The 22,670-nt window shown below is 41.8% G+C and overlaps 2 protein-coding genes across 9 annotated transcripts in view; one reads left to right on the plus strand and one right to left on the minus strand.

The window, feature by feature from the left end:
- The window catches only part of LOC121858705 (L-asparaginase 1-like), a 37,983-nt gene extending 18,701 nt beyond the window's left edge, over positions 1 to 19,282 (minus strand). For 3 of the 8 annotated variants that reach the window (XM_042355297.1, XM_042355295.1, XM_042355298.1), the window contains exons 1-7: positions 19,139 to 19,265; positions 13,417 to 13,749; positions 8,915 to 9,035; positions 4,834 to 4,951; positions 1,227 to 1,338; positions 745 to 870; positions 133 to 343 (exon numbers count right to left, since the gene is read on the minus strand). In XM_042355297.1, the coding sequence (XP_042211231.1) occupies positions 133 to 343; positions 745 to 870; positions 1,227 to 1,338; positions 4,834 to 4,951; positions 8,915 to 9,035; positions 13,417 to 13,506 (778 nt within the window). In that variant the 5' untranslated portion in view covers positions 13,507 to 13,749; positions 19,139 to 19,265. Of the gene's footprint in view, positions 1 to 132; positions 344 to 744; positions 871 to 1,226; positions 1,339 to 4,833; positions 4,952 to 5,179; positions 5,270 to 5,686; positions 5,862 to 8,914; positions 9,036 to 13,411; positions 13,750 to 19,138 lie in introns of those variants that run through there. The other 5 variants (XM_042355296.1, XM_042355300.1, XM_042355302.1 and 2 more) reach the window with 5 other exon arrangements.
- LOC121858707 lies at positions 5,883 to 8,566 on the plus strand. Its single transcript, XM_042355303.1, has 2 exons — positions 5,883 to 6,354; positions 6,816 to 8,566. Exons 1-2 carry the CDS (start codon positions 6,314 to 6,316, stop codon positions 8,110 to 8,112), a joined length of 1,338 nt encoding a protein of 445 aa, XP_042211237.1. The 5' UTR covers positions 5,883 to 6,313; the 3' UTR covers positions 8,113 to 8,566.
- Positions 19,283 to 22,670: the final 3,388 nt, after the last annotated feature.

A 22,670-nucleotide genomic window follows, 5' to 3' on the forward strand; every position in this document is an offset into this window, starting at 1 on the left:
GCAAATAAGGTAGCTACTGAGACTGCAATGGGACAATCACTGACACTTTCCTCAACAAAATATTTAACCTCTTACCCATTTTTCTCTGACAACATGATTCTCCCCCTCTCTCATACTTTCCTCATCTCTCACCTTGAATGGAGATGCCAGCAATGGCCAGCGGAGACATGTTCGGGGAGTCAAAGGCTTGTAGTCTACCTGTCGATACTTTGGTTGTCCGATTCCCACGATACAATTTGTTATTGAAAAACACTGACACTTCAGGGATCGTGTAACTCCCCGCCATGATCACTGACCCGATGAAGTTGTCCCTTCCATCACTCCGAGTCTCAAAAATGGGAATCTGAGAAATAAATAAGGTTGTCAGTTAACCATAGACATAATAAGATCAACTAACTTACAAAAAAAAAAAATGAAGAGCAGTATATAAAGGCATTACTTTCATCCATAACACTACCAAGAAAAACAAATACTGTACAAGGGATCAGACAACATGTAGGAACACACACACACACTGTAAATGACAAAAAAAAAAATGTAAATCAGCACTAACACAGGAGGGAGGGATCCTCCACAGGCCACCGACTTCCTTCCCTTGGGATGGTCACCTCAAGTGGGTGGCCATTAGGTACACAAAAAAATGTGATAAACTGCAGTATATCGATTGATAATGACAACTATTTAAACTGTACGGAAAATACAGTAATATTTAAGAAAGTACAGTGATAATGAAGGCCTCAGTACCTGTGACCCAGTAATGACAACAGGCTTGCCCAGGTTCTCCAACATGAAGGAGAGAGCCGAGGCAGTGTAGGCCAGAGTGTCTGTCCCATGGAGCACCACAAACCCATCAAACATCTCGTATACACCCTGAGGAAAATATGTACTATTAATAATTCTATACCATTATAAGGATAGGCTTCATAGTGGAAGAGTAAAGTATATACTGTACAATGCATTATAAAATATACCCTACTGTAGTTGTGAAATACTGTAGTGTACTGATTGCTGTATTGTGATGATTACACAGTACACTGCCTAAAATTATTTGTAGCAACAAAGACTTCTGAAAGATTTAACATTCATTGTCAAATCATAAAATTAAAAATCAATTATACTGGGTAATTTTTTTTATTTGAGAACCCTGATTACAAGTAGTTTACAGTATGTATTTCCTAAAACAAATGTGATAGGTGTTCAAGAGTCTGACAGGTTGTAACACTAACCCGAATATCCTTGGCAATGCGAATCCAGTCATCCATGGTCATGTTAGAGGAATCCAGCAGAGGATCATATTCATACACCCAGTACACCACCCGTCGCTTCTCCTTACAGTCTCTGTGTACATAAACTTAATTAACTAGTGAAATAATAATGACTTACTACAGAGAATTAACTGGAAGGAAATCGTTAGAGAAGGGCAGACATAGAAGAATCAATGCAAAACTTCATGGAAATCCTTGAGTTAACAGTAGAGGAATGTATACCCCGGAAAACAAAGGAAAAATGACCAGGTGGATAAATCACAGAACTAGGGAAGGCTGCAAGAAAAAATACAAGATGTGGAAGAAATACCGAACACTGGACATAATGCAGATTATGTAGTACAGTTGCAAGAGCCCTAAATGTGGCTAATCAGGAAATGAAATCAGTCAAACGGCATTTCAAGATGAAGTTAGCCCAAAATAAATAAAAAATTAAGATCCTAAGTCCTTTTATGCGTCTGCCGGGAGTAAAGGACAAACGGTTCGACGCAGCACTGACCCACATTGTGTTCACAGAAGAGGGTATTAGAAATAAACTGTCAAAGCTATGGGTCCATAAGAGTCCCGGCCATGACATGGTGCATCCTAGAGTGCTAAGAGAGTTGTGCAACGAGCTTGCCGAGCCCCTGAAGATCCTGTTTTGTAAATGCCTGGATGAACAAAAGGCCCCCAGTGAATGGAAAGTGGCTCATGTGAGTCCTATCTTCAAGAAGGGCGATTGTCATTCCACTAACAACTATAGACCAGTGAGCCTGACCAGCATAATATGTAAAGTACTTGAGAGTGTTATCAGAGATGCCGCGATGGAACATCTACTACGAAACAACCATGTAAAGGATTGCCAACACGGTTTCATGCCGGGGCGCTCCTGCTTAACACAATTGCTCAAGGTATTGGATATTTGGACCCATATTCTGGAACGGGGTGGTAATATTGACAATATATACCTAGATTTTGCCAAGGTTTTCGACAGTGTACCCCACAAAAGACTGAAAATCAAACTGGAAGAGTACAGAATTCGGGGAAATGTCCTAGCATGGATAGAAGACTTTCTACATGAACGCAAGCAGTGTGTGGTGATTAAAGGCACGAAATCATCATCGGTACCTGTCACAGGCGGGGTACCACAGGGCAGTGTATTGGGCCCGCTGTTGTTTGTTTGTTTCATAAATGATATGCCTGATGTAGTACACTCCTTCATACAAATGTTTGCCAATGATGCCAAGTTATTTCGGGAAATCAAGAACCATGCGGACTGTGAAGAGCTGCAGAAGGATCTCTGTGAGCCCCAAGAATGGTCGAAGAAATGGCTGCTGAGATTATGCGCCTAGGGCGTACCAACGGTAAGGAGGTGTATCACATGTCCCAACGGGATGAAGAAACTGCATTATTTGAGACTGAATGTGAGGAGGACCTAGGTGTGTATGTTGACAATGAGACTGAAGTTCTCTGCCATTGCGAGAAGAAGGTAAATCAGGCAAATAAATTATTGGGTCTTATAAGGAGGTAGTTTAGATATCTCGTAACAATCTTCAAGAGTGAAGTGCTTCCCCATCTGGGGTACAGTCACCCCATCTGGTCCCCGAGATATGCTAGGGCCTGTCAGTTGGTTAAAAATGTTCAAAGGGGGGCCACCAGACTGGTGCCTGCACTTTGGCACCTCAACTACCCTGAGAGATTGGAGTGCCTGAACTTGCCTAGCTTATACTACAGACGGACAAGGGGCGACCTAATTGAGGTGTATAAGCATCTCAAGGGGCACTACTCAGTCGAGTGTCCTTACTTGGAGCTGGCGCTCGCCCCACAAGGGGTCACAGCTCAAGGCTGAAGAAGCCGCAGGCTCACAAAACTGTGAGGGCAAACTTTTTCGGAGTGAGAGTTGTGAACTCCTGGAACAATCTACCAGAAAGTGTTGTGACGGCACCGAGTGTGAGCTCTTTCAAGAGGGTCTGACTAATTACCCAAATGTACCCAAATGTAGCTGCAATGAAGTCAAATAATGGTCCTACATGAATAAATCGGGTTACCAATCACTTCTCGACTAGTATTTGGTGTTACAAAGTAAAAAAAAATTGGAAAACGTAATTTAATTTGAGTTAATAGATCGAGTGCATGTACCGAACCAAACCTAACCTAACCTTGACTAGTATTTGGTGTCACGAAGTCACAAAAAATTGGTAAACTTGATTTAATCTGAGTTTATAAATCAAGTGCATGTACCTAACCTAACCTAATCTAATCTAATCTAATCTAACCTAACACAACACAACTCAGATTAAATTAAGTTTACCAATTTTTTGTGACTTTATGACACCAAATAATAATCGAGAAGTGATTCACAGGCCGATTTACGCTTGTACGACCATCATTTGACTTCATTGCGGCTACATTTGGGTACATTTGGGTAATTAGTCAGACCGCTTTCAAGACCATACCTGACCAAGAGTGGAGCAGGTTCAGGTACATTCAGGAGTCTGTGCATGCCCAGTACTTGCCAACAGTGCGTAACAGAGACGTGAACGATCGCCCAAGCGGCTAACGAGCCGATCAGTGGTGAAGAGGATAAAGATATAGTGAAAACCAAGGATACTCTCGGCCCTCTTAAGGATGTAAACAACGTGACCCTCGAGGATGATAGATAAACAGCTAATACCTTAAATACAGTACTGTACCTTGCATCAGTATTCACACAAAAAACAATGTGTACCTTAAGTGTGGAAAACGAATTAAGAGAGATAGCAATTACAGCCGATAATATCAAAAGGAAAGAAACCAGCTTTAAAGACTTCAAAGCCCCTGAAGCAGCAGACCAAGGTGCTAGGAAGTGGCAAATGAGATTTGCACCCCACTAGGCCTCTTATTCGGGAAATTCTTGATTAAAGATAAAGTGTCTAGGGACTGGAAAATAGCCAACATCACCCTAGTATATAAGAAGGGTAGACAAAAGTGCAAGTTCTTCAAGAAAATTCTGAAGGAAGCCATCATCCACCACCTGACCTAACACAGTCTTATCGACGCATCACAACACGGTTTTATGGAAAGAAAATCCTGTCTTGACAAAGTTCTCGTGTTCCTTTAAATAGTTACAGAATATGTGGACCAAATGCTCACCAGTGGATGTGCTGTATACGTATATCTCTCCAAAGCGTTTCACAAAGTCCCACAAGCACGACTAATATCTAAGATCCAGGCACATGGCATCACAAAAACAAATTGAAATGGCTAAATACAAGCAACAAGAGTGATAATAAACAAGAGTACATTCTGAATGGAAAAAGGTTCTCAGTGGAGTACCACAAGGCTCTATGGGATCCCCTTTGTTTGTGATCTACATAAACGACAGAGATGGTACTGTATTATACACCAGGAGACAGTCATAGAAAATACGCAGGCAAAGCAACAAGAAGACGAACATTACATCTGCACCGAAAAACCAGAAACAAAAAAATCAGAACAGACAGAAGTGGAGACTGTGAGATTCTTGCGTTAGCCCAAGCGGCTAACGAGCCGATCAGTGGTGAAGAGAGTAAAAGTTAAATGGGTGAGAACGTCGAGACTGGAGACTCACGGGAGGACGAGCGGAGGGTTGCACAGGCCATTGAAGTGCTTGCTGGCATATAAGTCGTCGTGCATGTGAGGATACCTACGGATGTTGGTCTCCAGTTCCCGGGGTATAGGTGCCAGCTCTGTCAAGTGGAAAGACACATGTTAAATGAGTTGTCATGTGGCAAGAACAAAATTAGTAACTTGTAGTCAAGTGGTAAACCCAAGTTTATACAGTTATATGTGAATATAGATTAATTCTTATATTAGAGACTAGACCAGTCTAAATAATTTACCTGTACTTTAATGTTTTATTTTATTAGAAATTCATTACATGTAAAAGAATATACAATAAGGGTGTTAACAATTACCGTACAAGTTAACACTTATCATAGTTTTAAATAATTTGATTTAAATCATGCCAGCCCTGGTAGTAAGGGAGGTAATGTCTGAGAACAGCACTGCCACCCGAAGGATTTGTTAGATTTCGTTCATTTTTTCCAGCTGCTCTTATCATTATATATATGCTGATAACCACAAGGGAACAAGAAAACACGAAGTTCCCACCTCTTTTAAAATACTTACTATAATGATAAGAACATGTGGAAAAAATAACGAAATCGAACAACTTCTGGTGGTAGTGCTGTCTCAGAAATTACCGTAAGGGTTGCAATAGAAGGCGAGAGAAATGGGCAAGGGCTGCAATAGAGGGAGAGAGGAAGGTGTAAGGGCTGCAATAGAGGGAGAGAGGAAGGAGTATGGGCTGCAACAGACGGAGAGAACCAGAGAGATCAAGGTGGGGAGCTAAGGCTAGGCAGGGTGGGGTCATTGTACTACACGTCTTTGATGCTATTTTAAGACAATATCTTCCCACTTACGGTGTACTGTCAACCTAATGATAACACCCAACATATTACAACACCAGTTATAGTATTTCTGCATCGTAAATAATACACAATTCATGTGTTGTTAGTAATGATGTTAACTTGTAGAGCGCGATAGTTTTCTTTAAAACTTCCTGGATACGAGTCACTGAGTCACATTGTTAGTTTATGTTTACTCTCACGTAGTCACCACACTGTTACAGTATTTTCCGCTTTACTCTTAAATTTATATCATTATTTCATTCCTCACTCTAATTTCAAGAAACATGCATATATATAAAACGCCATCAGTGTCAGTCAAGCGGATCACACATATATTTAGTAATTAGCAACTCAATGTGTTTGGGTAGACCGTATACGTGGCTGCTGCCTACTTTTCCTACAACCGCTGTAGAGTGGTATAAGGTGCTCGTACGTAAAGTGACTGCTATACAAAAATTGACGTATGGTGTTAGCTAGCAAACCGCCATAAGAAATGTTGATGTGAAGTTATAATTCGTGTCCCATTTTGTACATACTGAACCAAACTGAATTTTAAGATTTTTGATGGTTAGATAATCTGTGACCTTCCCGCTTGTAAATTAAGCAGTTAGTTACTGCGAATTTAACAGACGTCATGCGATGACAATTATGAAACAAGCATTTGTAAAGAAGAAAGACCAGTAAGTGTTTTATATTGCATCGTAGACACAAAGACCACACAGATTAGTTATTTAGATTCATGGATAAGTCATTATGAGATTTATACCGTATGTATGCATACTTTTCTCATTTAATTTTCTTTGTATTCTGACACCTAACGCCGACTCACGGCCTTTAAACTCACAAATCAGGTCAGTGTGGGTTGTCCCTCCAAGCACTGGCATGCTGTGTTTGGTTAACATGATTTAAAAGGTCAGGGTGACTACAGGTGAAGCCTCGTGGTCTATTCAGAGACAGAGTTTACGCTGCTGGCTGGCAGTGTTGAAAGGGGAGGGGCAGACACGAGCGTGAGGAGAGGCGTTGAGGGATGTAAAAGTGTGGCAAGGAGGGGAAGCATGTGAGGCGATAAGATTCGTAGAGGAATGTGCGAGTGTGAGAGAGAGATCTTTACTAACAATAATATTAACGTCTACTTCATCAGGTGGTGTTGGGTCGTGGTGATGACAGCCACCCTTCTTACTCTGCTTCGCCTCTACCACCCGGCCACACACGCCCACTCTCCCAACCCACTACACTACTCCCAAGAAGCCGCGGAGGTAACCAGTTGGCGCCTAAACAGCAGCAGGTTTCGTGTCCAACTGCCAGACACATGTGAATGTAGGTCCATGTTCACAGTAGGCGCATGTGGGTTGGAGGGCGTGGCGGAAATGCGGGCAGGGGATGCAGCATGGGTGAGGGCGGTAAAAGGACTCGGGATTGCCCGCACCCAGCTTGATGAGACCATGATGCCCCACCTGGCCACCCTGGCTCGGTACATGCCACAAGTGTTCACCGCCAACGTGACGTCAGCCACAGCTGCCTCAAGCCACGTGAAGATAGAGGCTGACCCTCACCTCACCAGGGCGGCCACCTCGCTGCCCTTCTTGCCATGTGAGGTGCACCTCTATACACCCGCAGAGGTTCTCACCTGCACCCGTCGTTACCTGGCCCACACTGGTGCCCCACTCCGCATCGCCTTCGTGGGCGACTCCCGCGTGAGGAACACAATGCAGCAGATGATCCGCGGGACGTTGCACCACCTACAATACCGCCTGGAGGGAGACACTCACGCCATGAACGACACACTAGGGTTCCTGGATAGTAAAGCTAAGGTAAACATTCCCGTGGTGGGTGATGGCCTCCACCTGCGTCTTCACTGGTCCACTTTCCTCCATCGTCAGCGTCAACCAGATGACGTATCCCGCCAGGGCGCCCGTGACCTGTTGGAGGCCTGGGCCTCTGGGACGCCAGGGCCTCAAGACGGCCCCGTTCCAGACATCATCTACGTAACGTCTGGGTTGTGGGACACTTCCATGTCTTCCGGCGACGAGGCCGTCAGTGATTTCATGTACACACTGCAGGTGATGACGCCAATCCTCAACAAGCTGGCAAGGCGGTCTCGTGTGTTGTGGCACGTACATGGTCCCATCAAAGCCTGGTTGGCCATCCGCGAAGTGCCCAACGGAGCTCTCGATATGATAAACAGGGCAGCTTGGGCAAAACTGGGACACGGCGGTGTGTGGCTGTGGGACTCGCACACTGTTATGATGCTCCGACAACACACTGAGTGTCGTGCCCTACACCAGGCGGGGCTCGCCCCTCTCACGCCCACCTCCTGGGGTTGCAGGGACTTCCAACACGCAGGCAAAGACGTGGAGGATGGCGCCACCAACATGCTGTGGAACCTTGCCTGCAACGCTCTCCTCCACCTTCCTCAACACCACTGTTGTGCCCACTGACACACACACACATCACCTAAGTGTGTCCATAGATGAAGGTATCCAGAAACGCGGAGGAAACTCCCGGTGTCAAATAATACCTCCTACAGGCGTCTCGGTGAAGGCGAAAACATCGACGCGATCATGTTGTCTCCTAAGCTTAGAAATGTAATCTCAAGAGACAAAAATTTAACTAAGTATGACGAGTGAACATGAAGGTGTTGTGACTACTGCATAAAGAAGAATGTGGTTTTTGGTGATCAATACTGACAGGAGGCTGTAACAGAGGTGGGTCCTTCAAGATACTTGTCTGCTATAAACAGGTTATTCTCGTACACTATTGGACGCTATAAACAAATTGTTCTTATAACCATATGTACTGTGACCCCTTATTATCATCTGTTCCTTCGTGTGAAAGTGATGTTTTTATTGTTAATAATGCATCAATAAATGTTTACTTGTTATAATACGGTTGCACTTATGTCCTGGTCTGACAAATACTAAACTATGTTTTGGTCACCGTGCATGATGACAGTAGCCTACCCAACGATTCAATATAAATTTCTAGATTTAAATTAGGGAAAAAATAAAGTTTAGAGAAACTCAATCTCGCTAGTAAATATAAAACAAATTTAGTTATTAGAGCTTCAGTCACTAAAACAAAAGCTTCCTTACACTCCTGTTCGAAACTGTACCAAAGTCAAGGAGATACTACAGCGCTAACTACAGTACAGGTATACAACCAGTTCAGTGACTCGTCCCAGCAGTACAGAGTTTCAGGCGTGTCAAGGAACTTTTGTTTGGTGGCCAGTACAATACTCACTTCCTCTGTCGTTTCTGACCATGCCAATGGTTCCCCCTGTGTACAACACCAGCACTCTGGACTCTTGACTCCACTCGGCATCCACCAGCGAGTCTATGGACTCCTTGTGCCCATACAGGATCTGCCATAGTGCCAACACTGGTTAGGACACAAATACAGGGGTTGGTAGGGGGTCAGGGTACAATACTGGGGTTGGTAGGGGGTCAGGGTACAATACAGGGATTGGTAGGGGGTCAGGGTACACAATACAGGGGTTTGTGGGGGTCAGGGCACAATACAGGGTTGGAGGGGGTCAGAACAATACAGGGGCAGTAGGGGGTCAGAGGGCACAATACAGGGGTTGGTAGGGGTCAGGGTACAATACAGGGGATTGGTAGGGGTCAGGGTACAATACAGGGGTTTGAGTAGGGGTCAGGGTACAATACAGGGGTTGAGTAGGGGTCAGGGTACAATACAGGGGTTGGTAGGGGGTCAGTACAACACAGAGGACAGTGGGGATTAAAGGGGTACAATACAGGGGGTTGGTAGGGGTCAGGGTACAATACAGGGGTTGGTAGGGGTCAGGGTACAATACAGGGGTTGGTAGGGGATGGGGCCAGTACACAGGGGTTAGGTAGGGGTCAGGGTACAATACAGGGGTTGGTGGGGTCAAGGGTACAATACAGGGATTGGTAGGGGTCAGGGTACAATACAGGGGTTGGTAGGGGTCAGGGTACAATACTGGGGTTGGTAGGGGACAGGGTACAATACAGGGGTTGGTAGGGGGTCAGGGTACAATACAGGGGTTGGTAGGGGTCAGGGTACAATACAGGGGTTGGTAGGGGTCAGGGTACAATACAGGGGTTGGTAGGGGGTCAAGGGTACAATACAGGGATTGGTAGGGGTCAGGGTACAATACAGGGGATTGGTAGAGGGGTCAGGGTACAATACAGGGGGTTGGTAGGGGTCAGGGTACAACAGGGATTGGTGAGGGGTCAGGTGCAATACAGGGGTTGGTAGGGGGTCAGGGTACAATACAGGGATTGGTAGGGGTCAAGGTACAATACAGGGGAGGTTGGTAGGGGTCAGAGGTACAATACAGGGGTTGGTAGGGGGTCAGAGGGTACAATACAGGGGTTGGTGGGGGTCAAGGTACAATACAGGGGTTGGTAGGGGTCAGGGTACAATACAGGGGGTTGGTAGGGGTCAGGGTACAACACAGGGGTTGGTAGGGGTCAGGGTACAATACAGGGGTTGGTAGGGGTCAGGGGTACATCACAGGGTTGGTAGGGGTCAGGGTACAATACTGGGGTTGGTAGGGGATCAGGGTACAATAGGGGTTGGTAGGGGTCAGGTACAATACACTGGGTTGGTAGGGGTCAGGGTACAAATGCAGGGATTGGTTGGGGGTCAGGGTACAAAATGCAGGGATTGGTAGGGGTCAGGGTACAATACAGGGGGTTGGTAGGGGTCAGGGTACAATACAGGGATTGGTAGCGGGTCAGGGTACAATACACAGGGGTTGGTAGGGGGTCAGGGTACAATACAGGGGTTGGTAGGGGATCAGGGTACAATACAGGATTTGGTAGCGGGTAAGGGTACAAATACAGGGGTTGGTAGTGGGTCAGGATACAAAATACAGGGGTTAAGTATCAATTCCAAAACATTTTGTGTTCAGTAAGAATTCGGGCATGGGAATAGGCGAGAGAATATACGGACCTTTACTGTACCTAAAACGCCATGTTTAAATATTCGAGGCTCACCGAGCCCAAGGTTCATACACCATAGACCGTGATTGAGACAAGTGGCAAACTAAAAACCGTATCACACTGGTTTCCTATGCCTGGGCAAGCGCTAATGCCCGAATGTATTGCTCTGGTAAGCTTTATTCTACTCTACTTTCCTGAACAAGACCAAAGCTGCAATCAGCAGCTTTCCCGCGCCCAGCGGACGACGCTCTATTGAACTATAAAATAAACATACTGTAGCCTCCAAGAATTATGAATACCGATGAGAATTGTATAAAAGTGTCAGGATATCATGGGAGACCAAGTACTGTACATGAGACCTGTGCTGTGGGATTCTCCATCATCAGCAGATGTAGCTGAACTGACGTGCGACACAAACAAAATTTCATGTGAAAGCTTTGTTTTGAGGCAATACTTCACATGATGGCTGCAGCTGCGAAAAACAGTCCATGGGCTGCAAATCAGAGTGTACCAACAGCCCAAGTCTGGTTGTGTAATAGGACTTCGAAGTAGAGAAAATGTGTGGTAAAATATTAAAAAGAACACCAAACAAACCTTTGAAAACCTAACCTAACCTAACCTTTCCAAACCTAAAAAAGGTTAAAAGTCGCTTTAGTGTTCATGGCTTTTCGTCATCTGAACACCGAAAATTACACCAACACATTAAACACCGAAAGCAAGAATAAGGTAAGTGTGCTTTATAATTATCGAATTTGTATAAGTTAAATAAGGGTTTAAAGGTTTATTTTGCTTTCTTTTCAGTATTTTACCCCACGTTTTCCCTCTACTTCCAAGCCCTATTACACTACCGGAAGGTTTGTCGTACCGGAGTCTTCTGGATTATGATACATGCGGTTACTTCAGTTTTGTGTACAAATTATTAGTTGCGATGATTGGCAGTATGTGTGGCAGCCTGGCTCACCTCTCATGGATGTGCTCCTTGTTATATCACCCATACTTTGTCTATCACTTATTCAAAGTTATTGAAGAATAAAACTGTCAATATGGATGAAAAAAGGGGGAGCATTTAGTAAAGGATGGCCATCTTAAAAATGGTAACTATTGACGATGAGTAAATGTGTTATAATGTCAACCATCCAAGAATGAGACAGAAAGCAGTAACGAGAAAGGACGAATAGGCGTTAGGGAAGCAGCTAGTATTAGTGAGGATGACGTTTGGAAGAGATTGAAAATGATTGATACAAGTGAACAGTTTCTCTAGCATATGTCAAATGAATATTATAAGTCATATATACTCACAAAAAGCAATAGACAAACTACGTAACCAAAGGCTACTTGAGTGGTGTGAGGGTGTGAAACGTTCTGTCTCAGAAGGGTGTGAAACGAACTAACTTGTTCTTAAAATCTGTTTGGTATTTTCGTGACAACGTGTACACACAGGTATGTGATTTGGAAGATGCTAAGTTAGTGTTTGCACAAGGGTGCTCAGAAAACAAAAACCCGGTCAGTTAAGTGGCAAAGCGTGCGTGCATTAATTTGTAAGAGACGGGTTCTCAGAGGGGAAAGGATAAAGTATACGTGAAATCAGAGCTTCAATGAACAGCCAGTTGGTACTTGAGCAAAGTGTTTGTAACGATTCCATGACAAAAACCCAGTGGACAAAATCCCAGCGGACAAAATTCCAGCCTCTTATCCCAAAAGTGGACAAAAACCCAGTCTCATATAAGATTAATTAATAAGATTAGGTGTAAAGACCATTCGCCTGTTATATTAATAATATGATAATTCATAATTATGTTTACATAAATGGAGCATAATTTTGTGAGCATGAAATAAATTTATATATTGAATATTGTTTATTGTATCAATTTGACTTTAAATTTTTTTTAAAAGCTTGTTTCTTTTTATATATATGAGACTTTTATTTATGAAACTGAATTTTATTTTATTTTATTTATTTTATTTATGACTCGAATTTTGAATGTTAAATTTGTTTTTTTTTAAATATGAGACTTTTATTTATAAGACTGGGATTTTGTCCACTTTTGGGATAAGAGGCTGGGATTTTGTCCACTGGGATTTTGTCCTGTAACCGTTTGTAACAGAGATGTGAAAACGTTCCTTATACAGTATATGAATTTAGGGATAAAATTGGATTTAGGCGCGAAATAGGTAAACATTGGTTTGAAAATAAAGTAGTGGATGAATGGAACAAGTTCCCAAACATTATCATTAACTCAGATACGCCGGATAGCTTCAAACATAGGTTGGATGGATATATGAGCGATAGGGGTTGGGTGTACCCGGGGCTGCCCAGTATGGGCCAATAGGCCCGCTGCAGTTTCCTCCATTCTTATGTTAAAATGTACATACATTGCCAATACTGTTAGAGGCATTAATCCTATTCAAGTGAGTGCTGAGAGTATATGCACTTTTCATTACCAAAATTGACATTGGGCATTGATTAACTCCTTAACCAACAATGGGATTCTTATAAAATACTTATCACTTGTTTTCTTAATTATTGGCAACATTCAGACCAATTTTGGCGGTTATTGGATGAAATACAAAGAAGTTAGAGCTGTTTGAGGGAACTGTATGGACCCTGCGGATAAGCGCACTGTTTTACGGTGTGACAATGTTGTTATGACTATATCTAGAGATTTGACAGGCTATTGCATGTTCAACTACATTTTCTGACCTTTCTATAAGTCTGTTTTTATAATCCAAAGAGAATTTTAGAGTAACCTTTTTGCACACAAACACCCCATCAGCTGCAAGACTACAAGACAAAATACAGAGGACTTACAGTACCTTGGGAACGGACGTGGGGTCGATCACCGGCACGTCGTAGCTGGCGCTGATCTCGTCCAGGGACGAAGTCGATGATTTTCTACGATTCATAGCTCCTGGTTCACTCTTTACCACTTGATACCAAGCACTCAGAGGTAGAGGCCGCCGACGCTTGTGTCGAAGAAGCCAAGGTAAGTCTAGTTTCAGGTCACTTATATTTTGTTACTTTCCAGTAGTTCACAGTATTGAAGTTTGTTTATCAAGTACACTATGGGACGCTTGATTTCCAACACAAAGGTTGAGTGCGGTACTTGTCGTCCAGTTGCTTAAGAGTTTTTGTTACGTGTTATGCATCTGGTTAAATCAGAAAGATATTAGTCTGACGAAGGAACACTATTTATAATCTTAATATAATCACTAACAAACACCTACCGAAAACTATAAAAATATAGGCAAAGGCTAATTGTACTGACAAGTCTCATCACGTCTTGCGATGGCCGAGAATTGATTAAGAAATGAAACCAAACCTCAAGCGAGAGACACGAATGAAACTGCAATATCCCAGCCATGCATCGTGAATCACCATTGCGAGATTAGTCCGTACCATTAGCCACGGTGAAAAACCTCATATCACTTTCATGTCTATAACCATGGGAGGGAACTTCTCCCCCCAAAAATGGGAAAATTTGGAGTTGTGTAATTGTGGGTTCAAAAACGCCCACCAAGTCCCAGGTTGCTGATTTAACTTTCTGCCTCATTTACACACAATTGCGGGGTCTCAATAGTTTCTTTTAATTTTGACAACACTACATATATCGTTTTTTTATTCTTGATTGCTTAATTTTTGTTTTTATTTATTATTATTATTATTATTATAATAATGATTATTATCATTATATTTTTATATTATAAATGTTTTTCGCCCCAGGCCCCGATGTGGGTCAGTGACCTAAGTTTAAATATCCTATATGGTAATTTGACCACACTGCATTGAATATAGGGAGTAATACTGGTGTCAGAAAAGTTCCAGCTTAACATCTGACTGAGGAAACACCGACCTTGAGCATTGACGCCAGTCCTGTTAATCAGCATATTTCAGCAATATTTATAAAATTCTCTATTTGATTATAACATTATAGCTCTATAATATTTTTTTCTGAATAAAATGAGACGTCCTAAACGGCTGAACGCAGTAAAGTCGCCAACTGTTTAGTGTAAAACAAACCCAGACAATTTCAACGAGTTGTTAGGCTGTTGTCAAGTCACAGATACACTAGACTACTACTACTAATAACAATAATATAATAATGTATGTCGTTTCTGAGAAGTGGGTGCATATAACACTGGTTCTCAGATTACGATGTTTAGACAACGTAAAAATCAGTCTGAATAGACGCGATAACACAAATTAATGGGGTTAAAAAAAAACATTACTACAGCTAAGATACATAATCCATTTCGCCCTTGACGTATTAAAGAAAAGAGAGATGGGATTAGGTAGTAGGCAGCTACCAAACAGGGTGGTACTACCGCCTGGGAAGATATTGGAAGCATAATGTGTTGTCTAATGGTAGACCCTGCTGCCATATGGCATCACGAAAATTGTGACCGACCAAGTTCCAGGTTGCTGATCTGACTTTCTGCCTCATTTACTCATTTACACACAATTGAAGGGTCTCAATTGTTTCTCTTACTTTGACAACACAACATACATACAAGTATATCGTTTCTCACAATTTTTTTTTTGCATTTTTGTATTTCTTTATGGTCCTTTATTATTATTATTATTATTAGTGTTATTATTTTTATTATTATTTTATATTTTCTATGAACTAATTATTATTATTATTATTATTATTAAATTTTCGCCAAGCCAGGCCCCGATGTGGGTCAGTGACCTGTGCCCGGGTGGGCTAATCCCCGTAAATAAAATGCTTGTGCAACACCAGTGGATTACAGCCCGCGTGGGTTGTATTCCAGGAACTCTGAGGAGGGAAAATCGATTGCAGACACTGAAGAAGTTGTTGTTGTATTATTGCAGCAGAAGAGCATGGTGGGTGGGTGGAGGTGTTCTTGTTCAGGGGAGGGGGAAAGCTGAAGGGATTGTGACCAGGAATACGATAAAGTAATCCAATAATCAACAACTGATCATCTCCATGAGCCCCGAGAGCTCTCATGACGTGTCTATCTTTGCAATACATTCATGAGTGACCACGGTGCTTCCTGCATGTTTATGTATTACGTGCTGCAGTGGGGGGCACTTTGGGGCCAAGGTAAATGTTGGGGGAGGGGCAGCAAACATGTGTACAACTTGCAAAATGCAGTTTTGGCATATGACATGACATATTAATTATATATTTTTATGACATATAGTATGTCATAAGAATGCTTTAGGCCTACATTTTGTAATGATATAACTGATGGACTGTACTGATTTACCTTATACTGCACAGCTCAGCTCAACTACAGCCACTTGAACTGAATCATTGAGATTGAGTGATTGTAATATTACTCCTATAGTTAAAAAATTACTCACATGTTCTCTCTAAACATACCTCACTTAGCAAGCAGAAAAACCCACTGTGGCAGACGAAATATTTCTTCTGGGTAGTTTCGGCGACAAATTCGACAATTACTGTCAGTCTGTCACCCTCCTCAGTGGAAATACAGTGGTAATGTTCATCACCGACGAGGCAGTTTGTTTATATACACCGTGATGTGACCCCACCCCGCATATCTGCACCCTCCCAAATCCTGCCCTCCGGGCCTCACCTCAGTGATCTCACCTCACCCATGCCCGCATCTGGCGTGCGGCGCGCCCATTGCCTGAGTCACTTGACTCACTTCCTGGTTTTGGGAATGTTTTTGGAATTACAATTTTGAGAATAAAAAGTGGGGGGGGGGCAACCCAGGGGCCAGCCCAAAATCTGGGGGGGGCCATGGCCCTCCCGTAGAATCGCCCCTGGGCACGAGGTTTGGTTAGTAGAAAACAGCAGCGTCAGAGATTATTGTGAAACAGTAAACGCGTCTCCTAAGGCAAGAGCTCCGCAGAGAATTTTTTTTTATATTATGTATTGCAGCGTGAAGGATTTTCTATAGGATAATGTGGATGAATGTTAAATAGCGCAGCAGAATCGTTTAATATGCTTGACTAAATTATCACTAGAACACCACTAAAATCTACACATTACGAATAAATACTGGCGAAGTTTACGATTTCTGACAATAGACAGGATGAAGCAACCCCCCCTCCCCACCAAAAAAAGGTGTTGTCATAATGTTTATTTGGTTGGTGTCTGTTTTCACCAAATATTCAGGCCGTACCCACCTACCCGATTCTGTATTTCGGTCAAGTTTTGGATATTTTTTCTATACTGCGACAGTGTGCCTGACAATTGGATAAACATTGCATAAGGCAGAATGTGATCGTATTTGGCAGGTATGTGCTGCTGCCAAAACCTGATATGGTTACCGAAAACTTGGCTGCCATATCTTAGGACGTGTCAGAATTGGATGGATGAGATGAAAATAGGTGGTGTTTATCCGACCTCCACGCCGTATACTCAATATCACCACACTTCGTTATACCAAAAGGCAAAAAAACATATTAACCATAGCGGTATCTTAAGGCTTGTAAATAATGGTTCTTATATTTACAAACAAAGCCATTCGTCGAAAATGGTTATAAAGTTAATTAACTACGACCAGTGTCAGTGTAATTATGACGATGCATGGGGAATGATTGCCCGGCATATGTGATGAACACAAACAGTGAGGTATGGCAAGTAACTTGCCAACTTGTGATATCCATCCACTCTAGTTCACTGTGCCAAGGCCAGCTTCTGCAAACACGCGCGCACACACAACCAGGATTTGGGTCGGATATAATAAAACATGAATACACTTACACAAGGAGTTGTGCGTGGGAACAAACACAATTGTAGATATACACCTACGAACAACCATACATAAAAGTATATGTATGTTTGCAGGTACTGTATTAAGCTTTAAAATGTAAATGACGTTTTTGCTCAATCGGGAAAACTTTTTACGTGGTCACTTTCATTAGTCAGGTCGTGGGAAAACAGGTGTGGGTGATGTGAAATCTGATTAGGTCAGTGGATTTACACCAGGTACCTGAATTAAAGCCACTCTGGTCCCAGGGTTTTGACCAAGAAATAACACAATTTCAGGCTGGCAAAAAGGCAAGGGTGAATTTAGATTTTTATGACACTTAGCGGTTAAATCAAGCTATCAACTGGCTTGTACAATATGGAGCCACCTACTGTAGGCCTGTGCCTTTGAGGCAGCTTCTTCTGAAATGGTGTACAGTATATATCGTTCTTTCAAACTTGAACTTGGAAAAAATACTATTATATTTTCAGTAACTACTGTTCATGACTAATTAAAATATTACATTATCACCTAGTAACGACTATGACCGCTGTTAAATTGGTATAACTGGTGTGTATTGTGGGCAGACATTATTGATATCAAATGCGTAGTTTGTCTTGGGTGTCACAAAACATGCATAGGGAAAGTCTCACTGGCGCCAAACCGCTTGCAACATCCTTAGGGGTGAGAGAGTACGTGGTTTCTACACCCGGCAAGATTATGAGTACAGTATATGCCATTGAGAACGAATCATCCTCACCTGAATATAATGTCTTGGAAGGGTGCTACTATAGCGTGTGGTCTACAAAGATACATCGAGTCTAATCTAACCTAACCTTACCTAATCTAACCTAACCTAAATATCTATAGAACACCCCTGTAAGATAATTATTTTTAGATTCGCTTTGCCCGTCGTTAATAATGGTGCTTCTAGAAACTCAACCCTCAACACTTTACACCGTATTCCTCCCCACACTGTATCTGGGTTCAAAAGTTAAATTTACCTTGTAAATAATGCAACGCACTCATTTGAGTTACCGGGTGATGTCCTAACTTAACTGCCAAAACAAAGTCCAAATTACAAAATAGCTGTGCAAGCCAACCGCATTGATCAGTACGGAACACATAGTCATCGACTGTATTAACCTGAGACTGGGCGTCACGTCACTTTTTTTGTAATGTCCAATTGTCCACACAAGTGTATACCAAATATATATATATATATATATATATATATATATATATATATATATATATATATATATATATATATATATAATATATATATATATATATACATACAAAAATGGTGTTACTGCGACAGTAAGATGTGTGTGTAACCTTGACCATTGGTGTATATGACCTATACAGGATCAAGTCTGGAGGTCAGAGCCAGCTGATTACTTACTTCCTGGTGCCATGTACACGTGTTCTACAGATTGCATTGATATTTACCAAACTCCTTGCTGGGAGAAGCTCATCGACAATACACAGGTTACGATGGCGTACTCAATATCTTAAACAAGTTATTTTCACACAAAAATATATCATCTTTCATTCCTTAAGTTGTTTTATACGTTAAAAAGCTAAAGTAACCCAAGTCAGCGGTGCAAACACCCTACACTATGTAAACGCCCTTAGTGAGCCAAAACAAGCCAGTCCTCCGGATCACAGGTTACACAGTAACTGCTTTTCTTGTTTTTGGATCATTAAGGCTGGCACAGTAACGTGAGGCACATCATTATCAGTGCACAGATAATCCCTTGTTGTATTGTTGTACTTCCCTTTTGACTCACAAAATAATGTTTGGCAGGTAACATATGGACTCTTTCATAAATCAAATATTTACAATATCAAACTGTTGAACACGAGCTCAGTAATCCACACTGAATAATCCGCTATCTCACCCGCCGACACGAGCAGCACTACTAAAGACAGACGAATCGATTTTAACTGCTAACACATGCTGGCTGGTAAGTCGCAGACTCAGAGCGCGCTTGCGTCAAGAAAACATCCGGTTACATCACTGGACTCCCGTTGTCTCATTGGCTGGATCCCCGGTGTGCGCCCTATATGAGAATCACCGTATTGGACAGTCGACATGTGACGTCACATAATAGCATTGCTGTGATTGGTGGCAAAGGAGGTGTGGTGGCCCGCACCTCCATGGGATAGGCTGGGTGCCTGGGATGCATACCCATGTTTAAACTTTGAAGTCACATATCGCAGAAGCATGAACTCTGCCAACAGATTTAATCTTTGTTCTTAACTAATAGTTTATATATATTCTTTTTAATTAAGAATGAAAAAACACATCCGATGACAAACTACAGTACAAGTGGATAGCTCCCGACCATCAAACAAAATAGCGGCATAAAATAAAAAACCCGATGCAACCACAAGATTCCTTCACCGTAAATAGCAAAATCTACAAATAATTGTAATTAATACAAAATAAATCTTGTAATACGGAGCTGGAAGTCACCCATCCTCCCTGCCCGGCCCTCACGTATCTTCACTTGCCTGAACGAGAATTCAACATATTTGCTGAGAAAGACTATAATGTTATCATGCACGGCTGTGTACGTAGTTTTGTTTTTGAAGTTTCATTAAGAACAATGTAGTCAAAACACCAAGTAATTTGTTTGTGTATTTTAAACAATTTGGTTTCTGTTATCGTATATGTTGTGACACTTCTTTTTCCCCCCTTTCTTCCTCCACAGCTTCATAGATGGTGACCAAGGATTCCTCGACACCCCATTTCTTGTCCACCTGTTACTGACACTCCTGTATCTCCCTCTCCAAACTCTCACCGGGGATGATATAGCTTTAACTGCTGAATTCTTTACCCAAATTTAATAAGATACACTCACCTTCCTTCCACTAATTAATACCCCTGGCAGCCTGATTGTTCTCGGTGTGTCTGCCAAGGAGGCGCACGCCAGTTTATGATTCAAAGTTGACGTGATGCTCGGTTTTTTTTTGTCTTTGGTAAAACTTGAGAATATGACTCCTGGGGGTGAGATTCTGAGTGGCCTTGAGCACATCACCGACAGGATCAAAACAGACAATACCTATCATGCGGTTTTCATGAGCACGTTTGTGTGTATTGACCACATCATCAGGGGGTGACACACTTGGCAACGCTGACACATTAACCCACACTGACTCTTGCACCACAGCTGTCGTCTAGGGTTTTGTCACCTGCCAAGATTGTTAAGCACTGTTCACTCAAGTCTAATTCTGAATTACAAACTTTTAAAACCCATTGTTTCCCAAATACTACACAGGGTATATTTACACCTGATCTACGGTTTAAAAGCTGTTTGCTACCGTTTAGACCAGATGAAGCTACACGGATGACAGATATGGGATATATAAATAAGAAGGGAGAATATGATAATGAAGTAGTGTGGATGTTTAATATTTGTTTTACTTAAGCACTGTATTGTAGAGAGCAGAGGCTGGGTCCAAACAGTAGTTAATAATAATCGTGTGATGTACTGTAGAAGGTGCAGGTTTATTAATAACAGTTAAAATAATTTTTGATAAGCATACCTCTGGGACCAGTGAAGGTATTAGGTTACCTAAGGATATAGGTACAAGGGAGGTGAAAGAATTAAATTATAAAGAGGAAGGTTTGTCATAGGGAGTAGAGCAACAAGAGGTGCCTCTGGGCTCAGATACATGTAAAGAAAGTGAATTTCATAAGCATCTTGACACTTAAAATAACAGTACAGTAGTGTAAGGCTCACGGTAATAGTCCGTTTCATCGAGTGTTAACAGTTAAGTTAGCAGTAGAATATGGTTCAAAATAAGACTGTCACCAGAGTATTGACAGTTAAAAGTAGATTACAGTATAAGATAGTAGCCAGCAATGAAAAACATCTTAAGTCATCTATGAAGAACAAACCAGGAGACATTTATAAAGAACAATCTGGGAGACATCCATGAAGAACAACCTGGGAGATATCTAGGAAGTACATCTCTGAATATAAACCAGGAGAGTCACCTTGTGGGACTGGAATGGTATAGAGATCTGCCTGGTGTACTGCATAATAATCTAGTGACAAGTGCTGCATACAGAAGACATATTACTCACTCCTGTTGCCTCTCCCCAACCTCTTCCTTATACTGTACATTCTCCTTCTGTTCCTTCACATCTTCCTCTCATTTATTCTTCATTCTTCCTTCCTATAGCCTTCTCCACTCCTTCCAACATTTTCACTCATATTCCTCCTAATTTAACTCACCTAACCTTTTTATCATCCACTTAATAGGTACTGTACAGGTAATCCTAGAGATACAAAATTATGGTAGCATTAAAGGTAAATGAAATAGTATTTTAACCGTATTACTTTTTCTTATTTATTCATTTCCTATCTTATGTTTTTATGCTTTACGTAGGGTGTTTTGAGGGTGAATTTCCATGGTCCGGCACAGGTCAGGTCCCGAGGTTGCCGGACTAGAGGGGTACAACCTGTATAAGCAGGGGAAGCTTTTCTTCTCAAAATAGTACCTGTAGTGTCAATTTATGAAATTCGTATAAACGAATTTTTCCATCTCGAATGTTCAGATCTCAAGGGATACCTGTACAGTGAGTTCTGCTATAACGCGTGTTTTGATAACCCAATTTGCTCTAACGCGATTTATGAACGAACAATATTTGTATAATCACGGCGCCTGTTTGCTATACGCGATTGCTTACTATTTCTCCATTTTGTGGTATTAACTGTGATTATGGTAAAGAAGAATATCTCCAAAAAGCGTTCTGATGATAGAATTCCGGTGATTATCGTAAAGAAAGGATATAACACTTGAAGAGAAGCTCGATGTTATCAACCTCAAAATCACCCTTCTCCCCATCAAGTTACATTCATATTTTTCAAGGTAAAGTGTTACATTTACTGTATGATTTCATTATTAGATATGAATGTAACATTTATTTAGACTGTGCTATCCTGTGTTAGGCTAACTACTAAATTTTTTCGATTTGATAATCTGCACCTAACCCTATTTTCTCCATAAGCCCTGTTATTTCTATTACGCGATTTTCTATAACACGATATTTTACAAGAACACAATTATCGCGTTATAGCAGAACTACCTGTACTCAATTTCTCATCTTTACAATATAGAGCAATCATTGGTGCAAACACACATGACAATTACTTGAACCACCCAGGGATTAAGTCATAGGTCAACACCAGAGACAACTATCTAGTGTTATTTTTAAGATGCTTTACAATGGAAAACCAGAGGAGGAACTCATTCCAAACAATTGGATACTTGCAATACACCATCAATTAGTTGTTATATTTCCTATCCTCACTTCAATTCTCGGTGGTCCTTATTTATATTCAGGATTCTGTTTAGAGATG

The sequence above is a fragment of the Homarus americanus genome, unplaced genomic scaffold (genome assembly GCF_018991925.1).
Source record: "Homarus americanus isolate GMGI-L3 unplaced genomic scaffold, GMGI_Hamer_2.0 scaffold74, whole genome shotgun sequence".
NCBI classification, from domain to species: Eukaryota; Metazoa; Arthropoda; class Malacostraca; order Decapoda; family Nephropidae; genus Homarus; species Homarus americanus.

What these genes read in the sequence shown, in the direction of transcription:
- LOC121858707 (XM_042355303.1), top strand. Translation starts at nt 6,314, where the DNA reads ATGACAATTATGAAACAAGCATTTGTAAAGAAGAAAGACCA. An exon ending in TTTGTAAAGAAGAAAGACCA is followed by an intron (nt 6,355 to 6,815) that starts GTAAGTGTTTTA and finishes CTACTTCATCAG; the next exon opens with GTGGTGTTGGGTCGTGGTGA.